Source organism: Hoplias malabaricus, chromosome X2 (assembly GCF_029633855.1).
Source record: "Hoplias malabaricus isolate fHopMal1 chromosome X2, fHopMal1.hap1, whole genome shotgun sequence".
In the NCBI taxonomy this organism is placed as follows: domain Eukaryota; kingdom Metazoa; phylum Chordata; class Actinopteri; order Characiformes; family Erythrinidae; genus Hoplias; species Hoplias malabaricus.
The window spans coordinates 39,530,565-39,557,928 of record NC_089819.1 but is presented as its reverse complement, the minus strand read 5'-3'; the positions used below and the strand labels follow the sequence as shown (position 1 = coordinate 39,557,928).

Here is a 27,364-nt window from a genome sequence, read left to right as displayed (position 1 = left end):
GACATGAGACTGGACAGGAGACGGGACAGGTGACTGAACGCGGGATGGATACCGTGACTTGACATGTTTGGGGACAGTGGACTGGACAGGAGACGAGACAGAGGGTTGAAACAAGGACTGGACAGGAGACGGGACATAGGGTTGAAATGGGGCCTGGACAGGACTAACAGGGGACTGGACATGTTTGGGGACCAAAGACTGGACATGGGCAGGAGACAGGACAGGGGACTGGAATGGAGACAGGACCGAGGGTTGAAACGGGGACTGGAGAGGAGACGAGACTTGAGACTGGACAGGGGGTTGAAACATAGACTGGACAGGGCTGACAGGGAACTGGACAGGACTCACAGGAAACTGGACTGGACTAGGTAGGGGAACAGGGACCAAGACATTCAGGGGGACAGACACAAACACAGTGACAGGGACCGGGACAGACACAAAGGCAGAAACGGGTACAGGGACAAGGACAGAGACGGGAACCAGGACAGGGACAGACAATGGAACCAAAGTAACAGGGGGGTGCCCAGGACTGGCTAATGTCTGTGTGGCAGTCTGAGGAACCAGCCTGGGCACAGTTCTGGGGATCGGCCCTGAAGTCCTTCGGGCCGACCTACGGACATAGACAGGGGAGGCCGTAGCCACAGTCACGGGGACAGGAGCGGCCGTAGCCACAGTCACGGGTACAGGAGAGGCCGTAGCCACAGTCACGGGTACAGGAGAGGCCGTAGCCACAGTCACGGGTACAGGAGAGGCCGTAGCCACAGTCACGGGTACAGGAGAGGCCGTAGCCACAGTCACGGGGACAGGAGAGGCCGTAGCCACAGTCACGGGGACAGGAGAGGCCGTAGCCACAGTCACGGGGACAGGAGAGGCCGTAGCCACAGTCACGGGTACAGGAGCGGCGGGAGCCGCCATAGTCACGGGGACAGGAGCGGCGGGAGCCGCCATAGTCACGGGGACAGGAGCGGCGGGAGCCGCCATAGTCACGGGGACAGGAGCGGCGGGAGCCGCCATAGGCACGGGGACAGGAGCGGCGGGTACCGCCATCACAGACACTGGAGCGGCGGGTGCCGCCATCACGGGGACTGGAGCGGCGGGTGCCGCCATCACGGGGACTGGAGCGGCGGGTGCCGCCATAGTCACGGGGACAGGAGCGGCGGGAGCCGCCATAGTCACGGGGACAGGAGCGGCGGGAGCCGCCATAGTCACGGGGACAGGAGCGGCGGGAGCCGCCATAGTCACGGGGACAGGAGCGGCGGGAGCCGCCATAGTCACGGGGACAGGAGCGGCGGGAGCCGCCATAGTCACGGGGACAGGAGCGGCGGGTGCCGCCGTCACGGACACTGGAGCGGCGGGTGCCGCCGTCACGGACACTGGAGCGGCGGGTGCCGCCATCACCGGGACAGGAGCGGCGGGTGCCGCCATCACGGACACTGGAGCGGCGGGTGCCGCCATCACGGACACTGGAGCGGCGGGTGCCGCCATCACGGACACTGGAGCGGCGGGTGCCGCCATCACGGACACTGGAGCGGCGGGTGCCGCCATCACGGACACTGGAGCGGCGGGTGCCGCCATCACCGAGACAGGAGCGGCGGGTGCCGCCATCACGGACACTGGAGCGGCGGGTGCCGCCATCACTGAGACAGGAGAACCTGCAACGTCCTCCTCGGAGGCAGGGGAGCCTGCAGCGACGTCGTCCTCGGAGGCAGGGGAGCCTGCAGCGACGTCGTCCTCGGAGGCAGGGGAGCCTGCAGCGACGTCGTCCTCGGAGGCAGGGGAGCCTGCAGCGACGTCGTCCTCGGAGGCAGGGGAGCCTGCAGCGACGTCGTCCTCGGAGGCAGGGGAGCCTGCAGCGACGTCGTCCTCGGAGGCAGGGGAGCCTGCAGCGACGTCGTCCTCGGAGGCAGGGGAGCCTGCAGCGACGTCCATGAAGACTGAAGAACGTGCGACGACGTCCACGGAGGCAGATGAATCTGCGACGTCGTCCACGAAGACTGGAGAGGCGCGTGTCGCGCTCACGAAGATAGGCGCGGCTGGAGGTGCCGCGCTCTCGAGGACAGGCGCAGCTGGAGGCGCCGCGTTAACTAAGACAGGCGCGGCAGGAGGCGCCGCGTTAACGAAGACAGGCGCGGCAGGAGGAGCCGCGTTAACGAAGACAGGCGCGGCAGGAGGAGCCGCGCTCTCGAGGACAGGAGTTCGTGCTGCTCGCCGGGCTCGCGCTGGAGCTGTAAAGGGTTTAGGGGGTTTCACAGGCGCACCCATCAGATCACCTCGAGGTGCGCCCCTGTTAGCCTCAGGCCTCAGAGGTACGGAGGTGAGGCTAACAGCCCCTACCCTTAACGCCCCCCCAAAAATTTCCCCGGACCTGAGGGGGTAATCCTCCGTCGAGGGGGGAACTCCAGCACGGTTCTTCCGCCGACTCTTTCGACTCCCGCTGGCGCAACGACTCGATTCCCGAGTCGACTCCACCGCTATAGGATCCGGAACAGCGCCAGGCAGGAGCTGGAGCCGGCGACTCCATTCCGAGGCCGCTTTCAAAGCCTCCCCCACAGGATCTTTGGGGCCTGTGCGGAATGGAGTCCGGCGAACGGCACACCCCTTGAGGTAGTAATCCGCGCTAGCTGCGTCCTTGTGGTCGTACATTCTGTCAGGAGCGAGGGGCGGATTGAGGAAGGCGGACGCATTCGCTAAAACACGGGTTCTTTTAATTAAACAGCGGCAACAAGACAAACAGAGATGAACCTAGACATATTAAGCTAAACAACAAGACAGAGAACTGGAATATAACGAAAAGGAGAATAACACTAAACGACAGGACCTCACGGAGAACACGACAAAACAAACGAGAAAGGAGAAACTGTGGAGACAGACGGACAGACTTGAAAACACGACTGACTAAACATGACAAACGAGAATGTGAATCAAAATGTACGACAAACAGGACGTGACACAATAGGGCTTAAATACAGAGACAAACGAGACACACCTGGACAGATAACGAGGACGGGTAACACATGACACGGACGAGGAGGCGGAACAAAGGCGGAGACTCGAACATAAACAAAACGGAGCCATGTGCAAATAAAGCACATGGCGGGGACAACAAACTGACAGGACGAAGGCGTGACATGTAAATATTTGTAAAGTCGAAGTCTCGAATTTAAAATTTATATAATTGTTGACTTTTTTATTCTTATAGGCTTTAGACAATTACATTTAAAGCATTTTTATTTCAAATGTGCGAACATGGGAAAAATATCAGTAAAATATAATGTGAAGTTGGGGTAAACATAACAAAGAAAGGCAACTGATACGCTATCAAAGCTAGCATCTGTCCAAACATATCATTACTCTAAAAGCTTACAGGTGTCCAGGCTGTAGGCCACAAATGTGCAGGTGCTTTTTATTTCTGTTATATAGTACAAACGCTTAACCTATTGTGGGCTGTACCCTGGAATTCCATGTGAGTTAGTTTGTGATTTTATTGATTTATTCACTCATTCATACATTAATTCAATTTCCTCTTTCCCACCTTTGCTCACTTTGTTTTCCTAGGTTGGAAGTAATATGGCTGAGTATTTAAGACATACCAAGGACACCAGGGAGCTTCCATATGTTCTGATGCTTGGGGACTGCAGTCGTTGTTCTCAAGCTTTTGTAATCATCAGTGGAGAAGCTCTGGAGCAGAGCACACTACTGAGAGCAGTGGATGTTTGCTTCAAAGCATTTTACGTATTTGACCTCCAAATATCTTGTTGTCATTTATTAATTGTATTTTCAATAACATTTAAAACCTGAAGAAAAATAATTTGAACTTGTTTTTTGTGGACTTCTGGACTAGATATGTTTCTTGGTAAATTACTTTGTGTTGCTTGATTCTCCTGTTCTCTGTGTGTATAAACAATATAAATACACTTTACATTTTATTTTTGAATATTTTAAATGTATAAAAATCTACAATACTTTGATAACTTGACTATTGTACGTATGTCTTTTATTCCAGCTAGACACTGATTATATTCTTATTTTTGTTTGTTGGCTTATTAATAAAAATATTCTGGAATAATATTTGTGTGCATGCTTGCATTAAATTGATTAAAGATGAACCAACTTGGGTTATTTCAACCCAACCATTTTTTAGAGTGTACATACAATAGTCAAGTTATCAAAGTATTGTAGATTTTTATTTTCATTTAAAATATTCAAAAATAAAATGTAAAGTGTATTTATATTGTTTATACACACAGACAACAGGAGAATCAAGCAACACAAAATAATTTACCAAGAAACATATCTAGTCCAGAAGTCCACAAAAAACAAGTTCAAATTATTTTTCTTCAGGTTATAAATGTTATTGAAAATACAATTAATAAATGACAACAAGATATTTGGAGGTCAAATACGTAAAATGCTTTGAAGCAAACATCCACTGCTCTCAGTAGTGTGCTCTGCTCCAGAGCTTCTCCACTGATGATTACAAAAGCTTGAGAACAACGACTGCAGTCCCCAAGCATCAGAACATATGGAAGCTCCCTGGTGTCCTTGGTATGTCTTAAATACTCAGCCATATTACTTCCAACCTAGGAAAACAAAGTGAGCAAAGGTGGGAAAGAGGAAAATGAATTAATGTATGAATGAGTGAATAAATCAATAAAATCACAAACTAACTCACATGGAATTCCAGGGTACAGCCCACAATAGGTTAAGCGTTTGTACTATATAACAGAAATAAAAAGCACCTGCACATTTGTGGCCTACAGCCTGGACACCTGTAAGCTTTTAGAGTAATGATATGTTTGGACAGATGCTAGCTTTGATAGCGTATCAGTTGCCTTTCTTTGTTATGTTTACCCCAACTTTACATTATATTTTACTGATATTTTCCCATGTTCGCACATTTAAAATAAAAATGCTTTAAATGTAATTGTCTAAAGCCTATAAGAATAAAAAAGTCAACAATTATATAAATTTTAAATTCGAGACTTCGACTTTACAAATATTTACAATGTAAATTTAAACAAATGTATTTATTTTTGCATAAAATTGTGATATGTCTATGAAAAACAAACACGTGTGTTTATGAATGTAACTATTTGTACAAACTACAGACTGTGAGACACAGATTGGGTGTTCATTTGTGAACAGTGAAACAAATTTATGACTTGTGTTTAATTTGTGGATTAACATTTACACATTTGTAAAGTATTTTGAGACTAATCTCTCTCCATATGTCCAACAGACGTGGATATTCTTGTAGTATTTCTACAACTGTTTTGGTCCGATTCTCCCTTATCCATTAGCTCTATGGATTGCAGTCACCTTCATGTATTGTCTAACCTGGCTTGGTGGATGAATGTTGTCCTTAAGCCACTCTTGCATAGCCCTGTCCACAGTCACAGCAGACGCTGAGGAGTAGAGGTAATAAAATACATTTTTTAAATATATTTAAAAAAAAAAGAAATGTGATTAAAAAATAAAAGATTTTAAACCTAAATATAAAACAAAATTTTCCGGGTCAGTGCTCTGGGGACAAATACATGCTTTATACATACCTCAATATGCGTACAAAAGTTTAAAGTGTTGTTTACCAAATAGTTGTCATTTAAAGGTCATCACTGATTTTTAAGGTAACTGTTGTGTAGTATTAAAAACAACACTTGTCTTTTAATGAAAAAAAAATTTTATTTTGAAAAGGAGAGTAAAGAATTTAATCACCGAAAGCGCTACAAAACTTAACTACTCGAGTTATAAATGAGTTTCTGTGGTAATTCAAACAAAGAATAAAACTTAAAGTTTTCTCCCCCTCAAACATGGCGTTTACCTTAAAAGACGCAAAACTTACGAATGTAAACAAAACGGAGAGAACTGTGTTTTCCAACAAATGTAGACATTCCCTTTAAGCAGGACATCAAAACACCATGAAGCCTGAGTTTTAATCTCAAATCACTCAATACTCCCTATGTAGTGCACTACGCAAGTCATTGACTTACTGAATCTAAATCTTAACAGTGCATTATATATTCCTAATACAACATCATTTATATTTATTTATATGTGGGAATCTGAAATCTATTGCTATCTGCTTGTGTACAGTGTAGTGTATGACTGATGTAATTTAATATAGAGGAAGTGAAAAGCTATTTGTATTTCAGACAAAGACAGATGTGCTGTCTCAGTTTTCCTCATCCACGTGAGCACAGTGACAACCCTGTTTTTAAAAGTCTCCACCTTGGGAGAGCATTTTTGCAAAATCTCAATTTTCAGTGACCTAAAACACTGTGTGGGGATGGGAGGCCAAAACCGAGACAAAACCTTGGTTTTTTTTTCGTGTATAGACAAAACGTCTATACCTGAAAACTCACTGTCCTTAAACATTATATACATTGTTGCAAAACTAAAATTGAGTGAGTGAGAGAGAGGATGCACACAAAAATTTTACATACCTTCGATTTTAGGAATTAATGTTTGAAGATTCCAGTCTTCGTTTGAACAAATTCATCCATGTGTCACTGCAGATATCAACATAACATTTTAGAAAGACATGTACAAGACTTCATAGTACATGACCAAATAAAAAAAACACCATGTGTAAAGTTAGAAAGTCAAGATGATCCACTGTGTTGACATAATATTACGCATTTATTAATGGGTTGCAGCTGACGTCACATTGCCGAGTACCCGTCATGTTCATGGGTTGAAATGACAATCTTTTTGGCGTGGGCACCATATTGGGGTGCAATTGTCTGATTTCAAGGTGCAACACTAATGAATATGAATAGGAAAAATGAATATATTTATCTCATACACAGCTCCTGTTAACAACTAGTTAAAGTTAGTGTAGTGCATGTTTTATAAGAGGTACATGAGGAATAAAGGGTATTAAAAGGTAAAATATTTGTGGTTTGTGTTTTTACGAATATAACGAGTGGTATTAAAAGGTGTTTAATGCATTATGAACAAAGAGGAAAGAGACTTTTTTAAAAAGCTAACAATCATCACAGTTACCCCTTTTAAGATGGAACTACTAATTCAAACAAGAAGCTAGTGAATTACGCCAATGTTAGCCTCATATACTGACAGGTTTAAGGTAGAAATAAACATTTGAATACGAAAAATGGAGAATAAAAAGCAAACGTCTTCCGAAAATGACCTTTAAGGTGGAAGGGGGAAAAATAAATAAGGAAGGCAACATCAGCTTCGACTAGTGACAATTTTAACACTAGGAGCACAGAGAGCCGGTGTGTATTTGAGCGCTGTGACTGACTTTACTCCGTGTGTTGTGTTGGTTTTGGTGTGGAAGGGAGACTTTAGTGACAGCTGTCAAACCAGCGGCTCTCTTTGCTCCGGTCTCGGTCAAATAAGCGCGATGCTTCCAGTGTTAAGGTGGAAATGAAAATTCTAATACGAAGATGGAAAGCTATTTTCTGATTTCACATCGTGATTTTTATCACTCGTTTCATATAAGTAAAAAAAACAAGCAAAGGAGGTATTCATTTCAAAGGAATCACAAGCACTGGTTAAGGAGTGCTGTACAGATTTTTTTTTTTTTTTTTTTTTTTTAGCGCATTGGCTTTCATATAAAAAGCGAACATCCCAATAGGGATAAAGCATGACATACCCTAAGGCTAGCCCTGTGAAGGACTGGCGTCCCCTCCAGGGTGTGTTCCCGCCTTGCGCCCAATGATTCCAGGTAGGCTCTGGACCCCCCGCGACCCTAAATTGGATAAGCAGTTACAGATAATGGATGGATGGATACCCTAAGGCTACCACACACGGGCCATATCAGTCCAAGAACGGCAGAAGTGAACTTAAGTCAGCTGGAAGCTAATTCAACTCAGCTAACGCTAGCTAGTTCTACCTCACGGAGGCGCAGAGCAGGAAATTTATCTGAGGTACCGCTAGCATAACTGACCTAGCGTTAGCAGGCAAGAAATAACATCAAAGCAACGCCAATGTTAATAAACACAGTACTTCCAAATTGGGTACACTAGAAGATACAGCGATAAACATCATAAATATAGGTTTAGTAAAAATCAACCTGAGTCTGGTAGCTAGTGACGTTAGCCTGGGTCTTTATTTCCTTCGGCAGAATGATAATGTCCGTTAGTCAGGAAACTGGGATTTACTCGCTGACCAGAAATATGAACTCAACTAAGATCCCGATTAATACAAAACGGTTTTAATCTATATATTAAACTTATGTAAATGAAAAAAAACTTACAAATATGCTCACGGCCAAAAGACATTCTTCTCCTCTGGTGTTCAGCTTCAGTTTCTTCGGTTTTTTCGGTTTCTTCTTTTCGCTCGAGCTTCTCGGCTTCCCGCCTATTCCGACGCACGACGTGACTGTTCCCTTTCAGGTCCGCATACACAACCCAACGCTGCTGGGTTGCTTGTTATTAACCCAGTTTAAGTCAAAATAACCCAACATCACGACCCAACATGCTCAACCCAGCAATTGGGTTATAAACATAACCCAGCATTTTTTAGAGTGTATGTCTTTTATTCCAGCTAGACACTGATTATATTTTTATTTTTTTTTGTTGGCTTATTAATAAAAATATCCTGGAATAATATTTGTGTGCATGCTTGCATTAAATTGATTAAAAATGAACCAACCCAAAGGTTGCAGTAACCCTACAATATAGTTGTTTTTACCCAATAGTGGGTCAATGTCAATAACCCAGCCTGTTGGGTTAAACTGGTAACCCAGCATAGCTGGGTTAAAATAACTAATGCAGGGTTTGTCCCTATTTGACCCAGCGCTGGGTTGACAAATTGAACCAACTTGGGTTATTTCAACCCAACCATTTTTTAGAGTGTACCTTATTCTATTATAATTGTAGAATTTAATATTGTATTGTATTTATATGCCCCACTTCATCTCCAGGACTTATATTTCTTTATTTTACACAGTTCTATAATGAAAACTTACAAATGTTACCCTCTCCTTCTGGTGAAGAGAATGTATTGTTCCTTTCAGGGAACACAATTGGAATTTAAAAACAGCTGTTGTACCTTTAAAGGTACATTTACACTGTTTATAACTTTATTGACATTAATGTACCTCTCAACTGCACTAAACCTATTAGAAACATGGCTGCCTCCATGTGGTATAAAATTAACCTGTTTTATACCTGGTATGTGGAACATATATTGGTTTATTCAGGAGCTGCAAAGCATTTAGATTCATCTCAGGAGAGTCAAATGTAAAAAAAATCGCTTTTATAATTTTTTTAAAAAAAAAACTCCATTAAATACACTTGGGGGCGGCACGGTGGCTTAGTGGTTAGCACGTTCGCCTCCCAGCGCTGGGATCTTGGGTTCAAGTCCCATCTGGGTGGAGTTTCCATGTTCTCCCCGTGTCTGCGTGGGTTTCCTCCGGGGACTCCGGTTTCCTCCCACAGTCCAAAAACATGGAGTGTAGGTGAATTGGCTTCTGTCTAATAACTGTCCTGGTGTATGAGTGTGAGCCCAGATATGGATTGGCACTCTGTCCTGGGTGTTCTGAGCAGTGTGGATTGTAAAGCGTCCTTGGGTGTCTAGAAAGGCGCTATATAAGTGTAAAGATACATACATACTTGCAAAAAGATGCTATTACGTGTACTAACCTCTCAGACACCACTAGGATTTAGTCAGTGCTAAGGGCCGAGTTGCCATAGCGCCCATGCCTGCTGTTGTCACATAACGTTGTCCCCAGCGACAAGAGGCAATAATTGATTTTCCCTGTCTTTTTTCCCTTCTTACTTTCACAACTGGAGCTATGAATTGAGCATAACACCGGGGCGTAGCTGACTTGTCAGAGATGAATATGGATGTGCTTTCAAAGGAAATTATGACTTCTATGAGGAAGAAAGGGTTCTTATCAGCGGGTCGCCTGATAGAGAGAGAGACAGAGAGAGAGAGAGAGAGAGAGCAGTGTGTGTTGGGGTGGGGGTATGGGGAGTGCAAGGCAAGTCTAACCTCAGATACACTGTGCTTAAATGTTTGTAGATATCCTTTAAAATAAGTGAATTCAGCTATTTAAGCTGCATGAAATGTGGACACTGTATAATCTCATATAAACCTTGAAGGCAACATTCACAATTGTAATTAAAAAACACTCACCATTTGCTATTCAGTCTGTCTTCGTTCTGGAAACTGGTTTAATGTGTTCATGAAACCCTAGTGTCAGTGAACAGGTGAAAAAACAAAGTAGCTTGGTCAGACATGCTAGGCTTCCTCTCTCTGCACACAGCAGAAAAACAGCAAAGAGCCATCCAAACGTTGAAAATCATGAAAGCATTTTGTATTATTCCTGCTCCGTAGATGAGGAATATTGATATTTTTGTTGTTTCACATTATATTTGTAGGAACCCTCTCTAAATTCAGGAGAGCACTAACTGCATGAAAGTAAACACAGTGAATGTGCTTCAAAACTAAACAAGTAACAGTAAACAAGTAACCGAATTTCTGTGGTAATTCAAACAGTGAATAAAAACAGACAACATGCAAACAACAGTCATGCCTTTTTTCAAACCTACCATTCCACCTTAAAAGAAGTGGCGCTTCTGAATGTAAATTAACCAGAGAGAACTGTAGTTCCCCACAATTCCCTTTAAGTCACCATGCTCCATTCCAAGCATCAGGTAGAGGGATATAAATCGCCACAGCTTTGGACTGTACTGGAGATAATGACTGCTGATATAAAGCCAGTTATTTTTCATCTCTTTTCAAAAATCAATAAAATGGACAAATGGCATAAAAATAACAGTTCAAAATATTAAACTGGTTAAGATTAACATAAATTGCATTAACCCTTAAAAGGGTTGTGCAAAATCACATAATAAATGTGAAAAATGTTTTTGAGTATCATTCGACCAATGTTTCTTCTGAAATGAAGGGTATTGCTCAGGCATTCATTCCTTTTTTCTGCAGTAACAGCTTCTCCCCTTTTGACAAGGCTTTATATTAGATGTTTAAACATTGCTGTGAGGATTTATTGGCAGCCATGTAAACGTAAGTACAACGAGGTACTGATTTGTGGTTATTAGTGCTGGACACCTAATCGTCCCAAATGGATTGAATGTACCTGAAACACTCCAGAGAAGACATTTCCTCTGCTCCACAGCCCAATTTAGGTCACACCCACATTTTAGTGCCCTTAGGCCCCCTTTTGTGCAGCTCCTGATTACTACTTTTTATTTCGGACTGAATACAAACAACTCTGTGTTTATTCACTTATTATTCCATGATTATTATTAAAATAATGTGTATATTGTTTTGAGATCAAGAACACTGGAGGCGGAGGTCTGAGTGAGATTTTTCCCAAAAATATCACTTTATTTTTAAATAAACATTATTTGTTGATGTAATCTTTTTTTTTTTTTCTTGGAAGAAGGACTCTGTTAAACAATAGAAAGAAAGCGGGAGGACAGATGAAGGGGGCAGGAACAGACACACTGATGAATCATTCATTCATTTTCAATCAATAATTCATAAGCTTTATTGTAGGGACCAGAAAGAACACCGCCCCTCCTACCAAACAGACTCTCACACACATACACACACACACACACACACACACACAATTGCCCGTGAGTTCAATCCTTCTGTGGACTCTACGTTATTCTTTGCTCTTTTCTCTTTTTTCCATCATAGTCTCACTTCTTCCCCTTTCCCTCTGTGTACTATCCCTTTGTCATTTAACCTAATTATAGTGATATATTAATATATTGGATATAAGCTTTTGTGTTTCCTTTTTAATTAAAAGTCGTTCTTATGCCCTCTGCTCATTTCAAGCGTTGGCTGTTCCGTCTGAAAGCCTGACTCATTCCCTTCTCTCTCTCACCCTCTTTCTATCTCTGCCTCTCGCTTTCTCACCTCTCTCTCTCGTGGCTGGTGACGCAAAGCACCTCTACCTTCTCTCTCTCTCTCTCTCTCTCTCTGTCTCTTTCTCTCTTTCTCTCTAATGCTACATCAGACATGCCAAGAATAACAACAGGTTGACATAGAAATTTGTCTTTTTCTCCATTTTTCCCTCTTTTCTTGTTGTTTAATTCCTCTATCCATTTATTTTTTATCTCTATTTCATGTTCATTCTCTCTGTTCTCTCTCTCTCTCTTTCTCTCTTTCTCTCTCTCATAAATATAAACGTGCCCACTTGTGTCTTTTTTCACACCTTAATTAGCACTTCCCTAAAGAAAGACAGATCTCTGACAGAGGGAGAGAGGTGCTGAATCACTCTGGTTGTTAATGTATAATTCTTCTGCTGCTGTATTTAAACCTATGACAGTGATGTTCCCGCACAGCAACATAAATGCCTTTTTAACACTCATTTACTGCATGTTGTCACCAAGTTAGTGGTATCTGATTTAGAATATAATGTTGCCCTCTGAGAAATCTCTCATTTACCCTCAAATGACTGTATAAATACCCACTGTGTTACCATACAATTTTAATAGTGTAAAGCATTCTCTGTATTATGTCCTAACAAGGTCATAATTAATAACAAGAAGCTGTTTGGACTTGGGTGTGCAGCAAGAGCAAGAAGAGCTTTATCCAGCAGCTGAAACATCTGAAGAAAGTGTATACACACACAAATCCCCTAAACAACACCAAATCTAATCCCCAAATGTAGACTTAACATGCATTAATAGGATACAGAGAGTGGAGCTATGCAGATGAGGCTGCTGACAGGTCCAGATCCTTCAAAAGTCTGTGGCACCCATCACAATATTGTATAGAATTGAATTGTCTGTTATTTACAGTCATGGTTGAATACAGAATCACTGTATAATATGCTACAAGCGTAGGATGCTATTGTAAACAGTGAAGTGACATTTCAAAATAAAAGTCTTTTATATTTTGGGCATTAACTAAAAGTTCCACAGGAGCTTTAATAATAAATAGGACAGTGAGTGGTAATATAAGGGTTTTTTCTAATAAAGGTGCCAGTGAGTCTAATTAGAATGAGGTGATTTACTAAAGTGGAAAGTAAATGTAAAATGGGGGGTGGGGGGGGGGTGTTATTCTCTGGAATATAATGTCCAGAGAAGCAAAGCACATTTCCCCTTTTTATCTAATTAATTTATGATGTTATGAAACAGTTCCCAAGTGCTACTTTACAGACACTTGCTCTGGATTTAGCCTCGTGTTAAAAAGAGTTAGTCCCAGATCTGAAACGTTAGATTTCAGAGCTGTTCCCAGTTCAGATCTTGTGTGTCCTCAAGACACACAAGATCACACACACACACACACACACACACACACACACACACACTGATTAGATGGGAGCCAGCTGCTCTCAGATCAGCTTTAAAAGGGTAATTCTGCCATCTCAGAAATGTCCCAGCATGCCCCAGGGCACCAGTGAAAGCCAAGCCAAGAGAAGTAATGTCCCAGAGAATTTATTTAACCCAGTTTCCTGTTCTTGCTTAGACATTTAAAGATGGCATGTCTTGCTCTGTGATCACTCTCTTCTCTTTTATACGATATTTACAGTTAATACTGTCACATTAGTGTTTATGTGCATGAATGTGTGCTTTAATGCCAACATAGGTCTGGATTGCCAAATAAATGAATTAATGCCTTTTTTATATTATATCTCCTTCATATTTTATGTACCTCCAGTACATAAATGAAGAAACTGCAGACACTAATCATATTTGGGGTAAGAAAGGGAAATTTGTGGGGAAGCAATTACCATTTTCCTCCATTTTTTTTCTCAACAATGGAAAAATAAATTGCAAATAAATAAATTGATATACCCACAACAGTAATTGCTGATGTAGAACTACCTCTGATCTTTTTCCTCACAGTCGTGTGTTTTTACTGACTTGTGCTCAGTGTTAAGTTTATGTGTATTAGTCTGTTTTTGTGTGGTGTTTCTATATTTAATGTTTATTTGTTCTTTGACGCTCTTTCCTTTCTCAAAAAATATGTGGTGCGACGTAATTGTAATACCGATAAATTAGACTTCAACTATATTTTGTCTTGTTGCAAGGTCTTTGTTGCTTCACTGGGTTGTTATACATTACACGTTACAGCAACTGCATGCGATTATATCCCCATCTGCCGGTCATATTTTGTACTTGCAGACTGTTTACACCCAAATTCCTCAATATATCACTGTTATTATATAAATTAAATTGTATTTCTTTACTTTATACACACTATCTCTTGTACAATATGTACAATGTGTTCATGAAACACTAGGCAGTGGTTTATATAATAAACCATCTCTGAAAATAAAGCACCCAAACTCACTCTTTGTACACTGTCTGCTTAATTGTAAGGGATAAGGTCATAAAGAAAAAAATTAATATAGCTGTATTTTTTGCAAATTGTTTTATTGTGTGTATTCCAGTTCTAGGTAAACCGTGTAGTAAATAAATAAAATCAGGCCTAACTATTAATTGCTGAGGTCCTTTATAAATTAGTCCTCTAGTTGGTCTCTAGAATTCACTTAAATGGAAATTTGTATGAACTTAAACATTCAGTTATGTGGTATGGGTTCTGAGTGACACTACTTTCTCTATCTCTCTCTTTCTCTCTCTCTGTCTCTCTTTAGATCACAGGGGCAATCCTGCTAGCTGTGGGATTATGGGGGAAGTTTATGCTTGGTCCCTATATTTCTCTGATTGCTGATAACTCCACTAACGCTCCGTATGTTCTCATTGGAACTGGAACCACCATCATCGTCTTCGGCCTGTTCGGATGCTTCGCCACCTGCAGGGGGAGCCCATGGATGCTCAAACTGGTAAGTAGGCGAAAGAGAGATTTAAAGCAGCATTAAGTAGTGGTTTTACCTTAATATTACAGCTTCAGAATCATCGTGATGCACCACTGACCTGTAATAGGGGAATTGAACCTCTATTGTTCCTACTCCAGGCTCAGAACTGCAGAAACTGCATTAAGTAACCTTTGGAGTCAAGACTTCAAACCCACTCCCTCCCCATTCCCCTTGAAGTTTTTGAGCAGTGTTTAAAAAGTTATTTAGGCTCTGCAACTGTAGGGGGAGCCCAGCAGCAAAAAAGTAGCAAATTTTTCCTTATTTATTACTTTAAAAGTATATAGTCAAAATACAAATAAATTATTATTAGTATTAATACCTTTTATTTTCTATATTTTTGCTTGGACATATATATATATATATATATATATATATTAGTCAGTGGTGGAATAGCGCTATACACTGTTTAGAACTGTGTACCAACCTACCTCTGCACAACCCAAGTTATGGTCTCAAACACATTAAGAAGGCGAGCAGTTCTACAAATTAACTTTTGACGAGGCCTCAGCTGTTCACTGAAAAACATTCCAGGAGATGACCTCATGAAGCCGACTGAAAGAACGCAGAAAGTGTGCAAAGCTGTCATCAAAGCAAAAGGTGGCTACTTTGAAGAATCTAAAGTATAAAACATAGTCTGCTCTATTGTTTAACAGTTTTTGTTTGCTACATAATTCTATATGCGTTCCTTAATAGTTTTAATGTCTTCCATATTTATTTCCAATGAAGAAAATAATAAAAAAGAAAGAAAAAGCACTGAATGAGGAAGATGTCCAAATTTTTGACTGGTGCTGTACATTCACAATATGTGGAAAATAGCCCAAAACTAAGGAAACCCTCCCTGAGTAGGTGTGGCCAAACATTTGACTGGTACTATATATGGAGAGAGAGAGAGAGAGAGAGAGAGAGAGAGAGAGAGAGAGAGAGAGTGATTAACATTCCTTGCTTCAGTCCTTGCCCTCAGCCCTAAGTACTTCCATGAAGTGTACACTCTGATATTGTTTTTGAAGGGTGAGCAAAAGTGGCACATTGGGACGTACTTCACCTCACACCCCTTCAAATATGTACATCACTGCTTAAATGCCATTCACTGTGGTTTACAGCCAAGCTGAGGTTAACATTACAGTGTTTTGCTTAATGCTTCAACAGAAATACATTGAAAGATATTGAGATAAATTATGATAATCTCCTATTCATTTGTGGAGGCATTTTTGCTACTGACGACCCTTCATTTTCTGCTCTCTATTTTGTAAAACTGAAAGTCTTCTGTTCCATTCCTATAAGAACACAGATACACTGGACCAATCTGACTGTTAATACTTTTCTGATGAGTACAGTGATGCTCACTGTTCTTCTACAGAGCTAATCTGATTTACTTCAACATTTAACTAAATCTGGCAAATTCTCTGAACATAACAAAACCCCAACAAATGTTACCATCACTTTCAAGAACTTCATCAGAAGAATGTTTAAAACACCTTTATTGATACCCTTAGGGAAATTGCTTCTCTGCATTTGACCCATTTTAGGGGTTAGGTGCCTTTTGTATTTTCTCTTTCTGATCCAAGGAATTGAACCAGTAATTGCTTCTCCAAATTCAAGGCCCCAGCTGCACCCAGCATTGCTTTGTGAATGTGTGTAGATATGTTTACACAGAGGAAGTATACAGATTGTATTCTTTTGTGTCAACATCTGACACAAAATTAACCACAATAAGGCAATGTCTGAATTTTTTAGTTTGACCAGAATTTACCTTTAATAATAAATATATTGTGGATTTAAAGGCTCTGTGAAAAAGCACCATCTGGTGGACAAAGTGTGTTCACCTCACCTTTTTACCAATGTCAAATCTTAAGAAATTAGAAACATATTTTTTATATCACATAATTGCCTTCTTTCTGTTTCTTGCCCCCTCTCTTTTTACCCCTCCATCTCTTTCTTTATCCCAACCCCCCCACACCCCTCTCCAGTACGCAATGTTCCTCTCGCTGGTGTTCCTGGCAGAACTGGTTGCTGGCATCTCTGGCTTTGTTTTCCGTCATGAGGTGACCTACACACACACACACACACACACACGCACACACACACACACACACGCACACACAGAGAGAGAGAGAGAGAGAGAGAGAGAGAGAGAGAGAGACAAACACACATACACATACTAATACACACTGGGCCATTTAATATTGACTCCCTAAGATGCATCAGTTGGGGACTCCATCTGTTTCAGCCTGGTAGGTGTGACGTCTAAACATTTGTGCTTGTGCGTGTGTGTGTGTGTGTGTGGACATTTGTTTCTTCAGATTAAAGGCACCTTCTTGAGGACCTACAATGAGGCTGTGCAGTACTACAACGCTCAGGATGAGAGGAGTCTGGCTGTGGATAACGTTCAAAGGAGTGTGAGTAAACTACACATTTACAGGCTGCTGCATTATAGTGTCCATATTATATTATACTATTTAATATTATATCACTTATTCACATCTTTAACTTTTTTTATTTGATTTGATGCATGAAGGGGAACACTATCCTCCAACTCAGATGATACAGGTTTATCTTAGCTAACATCCTGATAGGGGAAGATGAAGGACAATCTTACACAACCAGAGAGAGAGAGAGAGAGAGAGAGAGAGAGAGAGAGAGAGAGAGAGAGAGAGAGAGAGAGAGAGAGAGAGAGAGAGAGAGAGAGAGAGAGAGAGAGAGAGAGAGAGAGAGAGAGAGAGAGCCTCTTGGTGACAAAAGATACAAGGCAAATGTAGGTTATAGGTTCTTAAAGTGTTTGTTTTTTTTATTTCAGCACCGAAATAAAATGTATTACACTTTAATTTAATCAACAAAATATTAAAGTAAACTATATTTTACCCCCCCCCCCCTCTCTTCTATAGCTGCACTGTTGTGGAGTGTTAAACTACACTAGTTGGTTTGGCAGTGTGTATTTCCCTGGGAGTGGAATTCCTCCGAGCTGCTGTGTCAACATCTCTGATTGTAATGCCTCAGACTTGCGCAATACCACCATAGCACCCAGCAAAGTCTACCAGCAGGTAACATACATACACACACACACACACACACACAATTGTTGCCCCCATGTGAGTTCACTTCCTTTTCCTTGCATATTCATACCTTTGTAATTGCACTCTCAAACTGACATTTTGATCAGTTGATGTCTGATATTTGTCTTGGTTGATTAGGGCTGTTATGAGCTGGTGACATCTTTTATTGAGACGAACATGGGGATCATCGCTGGAGTGACATTTGGCATTGCATTCTCACAGGTAAAAGTGTGTGTGTGTGTGTGTTTAGAACTGCTTCACTCCTGTGTATGGATTATTAAGGGTGTATTTAACGTGCAATATAATCATATTAAGCAAATATGTGACTATCTTTGTTCCATGTTTTAAATTATCTGACAAAAAAAAGGATCAGGGCGGCACGGTGGTGCAGCAGGTAGTGTCGCAGTCACACAGCTCCAGGGATCTGGAGGTTGTGGGTTCTAGTCCCGCTCCGGGTGACTGTCTGTGAGGAGTTGTTGTGTTCTCCTCGTGTCCACGTGAGTTTCCTCCGGGTGCTCCGGTTTCCTCCCACAGTTCAAAAACACACGCTGGTAGGTGGATTGGCGACTCAAATGTGTCAGTAGGTGTGAGTGTGTGCTGCCTTGTGAAGAACTGCCGCACCCCTCAGGGCATGCTCCTGCCTGCACCCAGTGATTTGACCCTGGATTGGATAAGCGGTTTCAATGAACTTAGGATCAGTTCCTTTTCCCATCACCAGAACAAATGCCTACATTCTCAACTTTGCATCTACATCCAAAATTGTATTTGTAAGTAAAAAAAGGAGAGATTTGTTTTAACTGTACCACAAGAACTGGATAGATCCTGAATTGAATGGGAATAACTAGAACACTGAATTAAATTAAATTAAGAGTTAATGCATATTTAATTACAATTAACTGCAGTGTACACTCAGAGAAAGCGAGAGAGATACTGTCAAGTGTGTGTGTGTGTGTGTGTGTGTTTGTGCGTGCGTGCGTGCAGCACAGGTGCGTGAAGTTTATTGTGAATGTACGAAGTTCATACACAATTACACCCCATGTCACTCACTTTCTCTCTCCCACCCCACACGCGCACACACACACACACACCCAAACATGCACACACACACACACACACACACACACACACACACACGCACACACACACACACACAAATAAACATGCACACACAGACACACACACAGACAAATAAACATGCACACACACACACACTGCCTTGAGACTATTATGCAAAACAGCAGACCGGTATTTATGTTCTCTCTGCTTCTCTCTCTCTCTCTCTCTCTCTCTCTCGCTCTCTCAGTGGTTGATTTGCTCCATTAAATCTCTGCCCTCACTGCACAAACTGACCACCCCATCAGCAATAATGGGTCTGGAGGGAAGACCAACAAACCCTCAACACACAAACACATACACACACACACACACACACACACACACACACACACACACACACACACTTAATTGAACAGTAAGCGCTATGTGGTGGTGGAGGGCTGACCGAGATCAGTGACACCTCTCAGATAAGTGGCCGATTTAATGGATCTAAACCTAGTCAGCGTGGAATAAAAGGAGGCAGACCTTTGAGAGACTCTCTCCTTCCCCCTCCCTCTGCCTATTGCTCTCTCTCTCTCCCTCTTTCTCCCTCCTTCTCTCTTCCTTCCTCTCTCCCTCTTGCACTGTCCCTCTTCCTCCCACCCTCTCTCCTTTTGCCTCTTTCCACTTTCTTTCCCTCTTTCTCCCTCTCTGATTATTCACACTCTAATCTGTGTAGGGTTTCATACTTTCATCAAATTCAATTCACTGTAAACTTGCTGAAAATTATGAGATGAATAGGAGCGCTGTTCATCAAGTCGTTCACATGCTTCAAGCAAACCAGTGCATTATTTTGGCCAAAACAGAGTAAGGTTTTGCTCGGAAATGTTTGTGTTGAGTATTGGAAGGATTGCATCTTTTAAGTCTTTAAGATGTTGAGCATTTAAAAAATGAGTGGTTATATGAAGTAGAGCTTTTGTTCTTTATTCATATTTAAATGGTGTCTCTGCAGCTTATCGGGATGCTGTTGGCGTGTTGTCTGTCACGGTTTATCACTGCTAATCAGTACGAGATGGTCTAGCAGAGCAGTTACAGGTAAGTAACACACACACACACACACACACACACACACACACACACACACTCGTACATGTAGATATAGAGGTGTACACATAATACATATCCCTACTACCGGAAAAAAAACTTAACTCCTTTTTCTCATTATTTTAACTATTTACACAGTATAAAAATAGAATAAATAAAATTGAATTGAATAAAATCTCCTAGTATTAACTATTATTACAACATGTCCAAACATTTATAAATAGGGAACTCATCTACATTCAGGTTCCCATTATTTAAAAATTTCCATAGAAAATCATTAAAACTCTATTCAAAGTCACCATGCTCAATATCAAGTGTGAGCTAGAGGGGTATAATGCCCCCATCAAATGCTTTGTTATGAGAGGGGATCCAGAACTACTTATTCATTTAACATCAGTGCCTAACATCACTAATGCTTTCATCACTTAATGGCATCTAATCATCACAGTAATGTTCCAGTACATAGTGTAAATCCATCCCAGAACATTGGAAGCTGTTACTGTAGCAAAGAGTTATTCCTGATACAAACTCCATTTGCAGAATAGTGGGGAAGTTTTGTAAAATGCAATAAAAACAATAATCTGTGATTTCTAAACATTTCTCTTGAATCTGTATTTAACTGACAAAACATTTCTGAAATTTGAAATTGAAGAGTGACCAACTTTATTATGTTTTGAAAATATAAATACATTTTGAATTAGATGCCTGCAGCACAATTCAAAAACGTTGGGACAGGGACAAAATAAGTGTGAATAGTTAATGAGATAATTGGCAAATCATTCAAACAACATTTTCCAATGCAAGACTGCAAATTATGCAAATCTTACATCAACTACCATACTTAATGTTGTGAAATGATTCAGGAAATATGGAAAAATACTAGTCCATAGAGGGTAAGGCTGGATGTTGAATGAATATTTCCTTTGAACACACAGATGGCAATGCATTTGAAACTGTCATGCCATAGTAATAAAAATAGCCACATGGGCTTGGGGGTACTTCTAAAAACTTCTGTCAGTTCAGTCTGCTGCTGCATCAAGAAATGCAACCTAAAACTGAACACAAGGAGAAAGCAATATACATTAATTCTATGAGGACCTGAGCCCAAGAATGATACAATAGGGACCAAAGACTTGAGGTCTTGTATCAGGCAGAATGGGCAAAAATTACACATGCGAAATTTTCTATTTCGAACTATTAGTATCCTCAGTTCCCAAATTATTAAATGGTGTTATTAAAGAAAAGGCGATGTAACACAGTGGTAAACATGCTCCTGTTCCAACTTTTTTTTGTGTTACAGTGAGTTGCAGGGATCAAATTTAAATGTGTTTATATTAGCAGATGTCCATAAAGCTTTTTCTGCCCTTGCATTGTTGTTTATTCAAAAGATGGGTTTCCTACAGTGAAAATATACATTCACACACACACATACACACTGGCAATGTGATGAAGATGATAAATGTATGGTGACAGCAGTATGCTGCAATGCAATGAAATAGCATTCAATGTGTAGGCAAGAGAGAGAGAGAGAGAGAGAGAAGAGAGGAAACAAGTTTTTAAAAAGTGGGACAGCTGAGCGATGGAAAAGTGACAAATGGTGAAAAAAATGAAATGAAAAGTGAAAAATACAGCAAGATGAGAAAAATAAACAGCAGCAAAAAACAAAGGAAAGTGAAAAGGCAGATAGAGAGAGATAGAGGGAACGGTATAGCAAGAAATTGTTGTGACTGAGTGAATAGAAAGAAAGCTAAAGTAAGAAAGCATTCATCAAACTAAAAATCATCAGAAACAAAAGAGTTAAGAGAAAGAGAAAAGGAGAGAAGAAAGTTAATGCTGTAAGTATCTCAACTTGTGATGCATTGAAATGACCCAAATCATGTCACATTTCACCATGACTCATTTTGATCGATTTGCTTTGAAACCTTAAATGAGATACAGAATAATTTACTGAATATGCACTTTTTCTTATCAAAAATCTTTCTTCCTCTTTTCCAGGGAGATGTGGAGAGGGCATATATCAGATTTTTGAAACCTGGGAAGGACGCCTAAGAATCTAGCACACTCCATTCTTCTCTTCTTGCCTTCCTTCTCCTTCTCTCTTTCTTCCTGTTCTCTGCCTTCCCTTTGTACATTTCGTTTTCTTTATTTACTATCTCTCTTTGACTTTCTCTTTCTCAGTAGTGCATCATTCCTAACTGTGTGTATTTTGTGTCACGCACTTTCGCAAAACCCTTAACTTTTACTCAACACACACACACTCACACACACACACACACATTTTGCTTCTGTCGTGCTGTAAAAAGCTATGCATGCCGAAACAGTTACACTTCATCAAGCCTTTAAAACTAAATTCAACCTGCTTTTTTTGTATCATTTAATCAAAATGTAATTGACTTCAGTGCGTCGTAGATTTAGGTTTTGGTCTGATATTATTTTTTCAGAAAGGACTAATAATGAGTAGTAATGAGCCTTATTCACATAGTGGACAATTTGCTTGTTACTGTAGAATTAGAGTGGAATATTTTAAATTTAACAGCTTGTCATACTGAGTGCATTCCATTTTAAAAAAATCATTTTAGGCCAGTTTTGTTGTTAATTGTTTATTTTGCAAGGTATATGTTACTACACTACATTAAGCTACTTAGCAAAACTATAAATCATAAATACTTTTGGCTAAGCTACATTAGAACTACATTTTGGTTTGTTACTTCTTCCGTATATTAAGTTTAGCAAATGAAGAAACATTTCACATATTAATTAAGGATGATACAGTGACCGTTTCAACTTTAAATCAGTCCTAAAAGTGAATATTTTGAATATATAATGTTTGCATTTTGAAACCTCAGATCAAAATGTTACGTAAAAGTTGAAAAACTGTATTTATGTATTTTTAAACTTCAAGCAGTGAACCATATTTATAATCGGCTCGGTATTTTAATTAGCCAAGCTAATATTTCTCATCAAGCTAATGTGCTAGCTTTTAGCTGACATTTATCAATTTACCTAAGAGATATCTAGTAGTAGAAAATACTCTCACTGTTATTGTTACTGTCCAGTACATCATCTTTGTGTGATGTATTAAGCAAAATGGCCACCATGTGAATGAGGCAAATGTATTTATTTATTGTTTTTAATCCTGTATGTTTGCCATAGTAATATCTCTGTGGAGGGACATGTCTTGGAAAGATAACCTTCAGTTTTGTTTTCCCCTCTCTTTCTTTTGTTTCTGAATCCTGTCCATGTTTCTCTCATGCCCCCTCGTGTCAGTGCTGTCCAAAACAAGCCTCTTGGTGTGGTTCTAAATTTGTAACGTCTGCCGCCCTGTGGCCATCGGTAATCGTGCTGCCTTATAGAAGCTTGTTCTCCGCCTGAGATCGCTGGTGACCACCTCTCCTTTTACCTTGGGTTTGAAAAGTCTCAGAAAAATGCCTTCTTTCGTAACTTTCCGTAGAAGAACTCCCTGTTTTTGCTGTAATTTTGGAAATTATACTTTTTTGGTTAATACTTTGAGTAACTTCAGCCATGCTAGAGTAGTGGTGGTGTAGGCAACGTCTAGTTTATTAATTATATATTTGGTTAGTCTAAAAATACATGGAGGCTCTCGAGTGTTGCAGCTGTAGACAGGTTAGTGTTCTTCTCCATGCTTATTGAGCTCCAGTCATGTAATGTAAGTTTTTCTTCTGTAGTTAAAGAGTGGAACTGGCAATGACAATGTTGAGGGGATATAGATCTAAAGATCAGATCAGAAGGAAAATGTAATGCATAGATACTTTGATCAAATCAGATTGTTTGTCCAGCATGTTGTCCACTTGAGCTACGAAAGACTGCATATATAGGTTTAGCCTATCATGTAAACTGTATCATGTCCTGGAGAGCCTCCACACTGTCTTTAAAACAGCATATATTTAAATGATTCTACAACCATTTACTGATTAGTATTTTAAAGATACATGTTGGCTAAAATGTAGGATTACAATCCAGAATTGGACAGGTAATTGCAGAGATCTGCCCTCATACAGACCCTCTAGAATCTACACCTCATGGCCAAATGTTTTTGGACAGCATTCCTCTGATAAGAAAGGAATTAATGGGGAATTGTCCCAACGTTGCTGAAGTGACAGTCTAAGATTCTAGGAAGACTTCGAACATTGCTGTGAGGTTTCAATGGGGTTCAGTCCTGAGTTTAGTGTGTGTTGAACAATTAGTTTAGATCACAGATCATCTCAAAGGTTTTTGGAAGGAGCTCCATTACTTCTGAGTACACAGATCCACTTATACACAGCCCAGTACGTAGGGGTTTTATACCAATCTAAATCACACTTGGCACTGGGCTGGTTGATATGTGCAGCATACACAGTTGTGTTCACAATGGGAACACCTTAAAGCAGCTGAGTTTGTTCATTATTAGAGGTGTCTTTTGGTAACATAATGTATTTCCAGAACTGGTGGGGTGGTTTCTTAGCGATTTATTGAGGATTGGTGGAAAGCCACTGCCATATCAGACTTACTTTCTGCTTGAAATGAACTGTGATTTAACTGTGTCATTGGAAGTCACCCCAGGCTGCTGGATCTGTATTTAAATTTGTGTTTGTGAGGCTTTTATTTTGCTTTTTCTCTTTTTTTTTAATTTTGTATTTATCGTCCTTATTGTTTTGCCTATGTTTATTATTATCACTATTAATATAATAAGAATAACTCTTTCTCTTTCACACTCTGTTGGACCGTTTCCCCTAGTCTTGGTGGGTCAGTCAGTATTACTCGGTCAATAATAGCATTGTCTGTGAAAACGCTTAGGTCGAGCACAATCTGACGCCGGACATACAAACCAATAATAACTTTGTACAATAACAGTTAAACTTTTTAAAAATGCATCACCAGCTAGCATGCCAACAAAATGATGTATGTTGATATTGTAAACAACTGTGATCTATGTTAATAAATTGGTCATTTCATCGTTAACCATGTCTCAGTTGTGGGTTTTTTTTGTCTTTTTTAGGGGGATATCACAGATTTTTCCGTGTGCCAATCAAATTCTGTGGTTAAGGTTTAAACAAAACGATCGAGGGGTGGAATTTGTTAGGTCTGAAATTCTCTATTCTAAAGAAACATACTTAGTCAGAAGCTGCTTTTGGCCTACTTTAGCATGGAGCAACAATTTGTAATTCCTGTTGTCACCGCCAGGTGGCGGCACAATACTGAAGAAAAACGGGAGTCAAGGCCAGCGTTGCACGATTCTCCCTATTCCCTCCATGCCCTTTGTTATTATTAAAATAATTACTTTTGTCACAAAGTATAACATTTCCACAGAAGGGATACGCTGTGTGATCATGGTCAGAATAATGTCTTGGTGCCTGAATTATTTGTTAGTGAGTTTTTGCGTATGTCACGTGACCTCCTCCTTGATATCACATTTGAATCTACCAGAGAGCACTGAAAATTACTGGCTCCCACTGGTTTTTTTTAATCAATTCTTATCATTACTTTTTTATTATTCCTGTCCGGACAAACCTCTTTTTCCACACCAAATCAAATTTATTTGTATATTACAGCGGATTGTTTCACAAAGCAGCTTCACAGAATTCCAGTTAAAACAGAAGTTTTAGCATGAAATGTAAATGCCCCAGGTGAGCAAGCCACGGCGACAATGGCAAGGATAATCTCCTTTAGAGCTGAAGGAGGAAACCTTGGGAGGAACCAAGGTCCCTACTTATCTTCCGTCAAACTACCTACAAATTATTGACAAAAGGTCACTGTGCCACCATATAAGTCTGCTGTTATGTTCATGTGTAATAATCAAACTCTTAGGCCGTTTTCTGTTGTCTTGGATAAATTGATACGTATTTTGACTACCGCTTTTTTTCATGGTATTTAGTCTCCAAAATACTAAAAACTTTAAGTCACGAAACACAAATTTGATGCATTTATGAAATGACTTCCGGCTCAAAGAATTCTTGAGAGAATATGTTCCGGATAAGAAAGAAAATCAAATCAATTAGAAGACTTTGATTTCATTAAATAATTTATCACATTACCCCAATACATTTTTATGGTCATATGGACAACGTAACGCAAAAATCAAGGTTCAAAGAAAACAGCTCCTAGAAACTCTGTCCGGTTGTGATTGGAATGCTGTCTACAGTCATCCGTTATAAACAAACTAATTCCAAATAAACCGTTTTTTCCCCCAAAGTGTTTTTGGAGTGTTTCTGAGGTGACATCGACGTCTATTGTATACGCCTGTAACTACCGTTCAAAACTAAGAGCAGAACATGACTTGGCGCACTGACAATGTTTGGAATAAAGGGGAATACGATGTAAATTAAATTTTTCCGTGAACCATCTTTTAAATATGAAGAACCGTGGAGTAGGAGGGCTGGTGGTGGGGGGCAAATTACATCTCCCTATCATTCGCAAAACCACAGAGCCTTTTAGCACCATGTTAAGGAGGAAAGAGCGTGGATATTTTTTGTCTCTCCACCGAGTGCACATTCATCTTCCCACCTCCCTGTATTATTTGCAAATATTTGCAATTTTAATGAGGCTCATTTGCATAATTCCTAGGATCAACATAACTCTTTGTAGCCCACGGAGCCTGGCACACTCGGCATGCTCAACATTTGCCTTTGTGTTTAAAGAAAGTGAAGGCTTTTTTTATTATTATTTTTTACACTGGTGTTTAGGCTATGAATTATAATGCAGAAATACACTGCAATGATATCACTATAACACACACACGCGCACGTTATTTTTAATGTCAACTTTAAAGATTTGGTTTATGCTTCCAGACACTGTGATAGCGCCTACAGAAATGCCTAAAGATAATGATGGCATAACAGAAAACTGTATAATGACAATAAATGTCGTTAAAATATAAACAAAGTTAATGAGTGCTGGTTTGGATTCAGAACAGTCAGACTAGTCAGCATTCTTGTCAGTGGTAGTGAATATAACTAAGATGTTAACTTTTAAGAACTCTCACAGAAGGCTGTTACTTGCCATGATTATGAATGCAATGTACCGACATGTTGCACCTAACTATAGTCACACTCGTAAAATAAGACGTAAAATAAGATAAGACGTAAAATATCCTATGGCAATCCATTTAAGCTTCACATAGGGCTCACCCCACACTCTTCCTACCTTCGGCAACAGCATTTCTCATCATTTGTTCAAATCCTATCTCTGACCTCTAAAGTTGCTGTACCTGTTTATGATTCGATCTGCAACCAGCTACCCTTAACAACTAAGCCCAGACCATGAGTACCCAAACCACAGCATCACTAGCTCTTCTCAGGGGTCATCAGATAGAAACTTCCCCTCTTCAGTATTTTTAATTTAGACCATGACACCTCTGGAAGGCTCAACAGTGAAGACCCACTCCGCTCCATGTTAGCCTTTCAGC

General features: G+C 40.4%; 1 protein-coding gene and 1 long non-coding RNA gene across 2 annotated transcripts in view; one reads left to right on the top strand and one right to left on the bottom strand.

Annotated features, from left to right (window-relative positions):
- The window catches only part of LOC136677547 (tetraspanin-7-like), a 59,810-nt gene extending 34,897 nt beyond the window's left edge, over nt 1-24,913 (top strand). Inside the window, exons 2-8 of the mRNA XM_066655129.1 lie at nt 14,552-14,740; nt 16,741-16,815; nt 17,074-17,169; nt 17,656-17,811; nt 17,962-18,045; nt 19,871-19,953; nt 21,958-24,913. Coding sequence (XP_066511226.1) covers nt 14,552-14,740; nt 16,741-16,815; nt 17,074-17,169; nt 17,656-17,811; nt 17,962-18,045; nt 19,871-19,939 — 669 coding nt within the window. The 3' untranslated portion in view covers nt 19,940-19,953; nt 21,958-24,913. The remainder of the gene's footprint in view (nt 1-14,551; nt 14,741-16,740; nt 16,816-17,073; nt 17,170-17,655; nt 17,812-17,961; nt 18,046-19,870; nt 19,954-21,957) is intronic.
- On the bottom strand, nt 4,397-8,304 carry LOC136676281 (uncharacterized). Its single transcript, XR_010796275.1, has 5 exons — nt 8,222-8,304; nt 7,619-7,714; nt 6,444-6,509; nt 5,338-5,405; nt 4,397-4,580 (listed from the first exon to the last, which is right to left on the bottom strand). It is a non-coding gene; the product is annotated as an uncharacterized lncRNA (long non-coding RNA).
- Nucleotides 24,914-27,364: the final 2,451 nt, after the last annotated feature.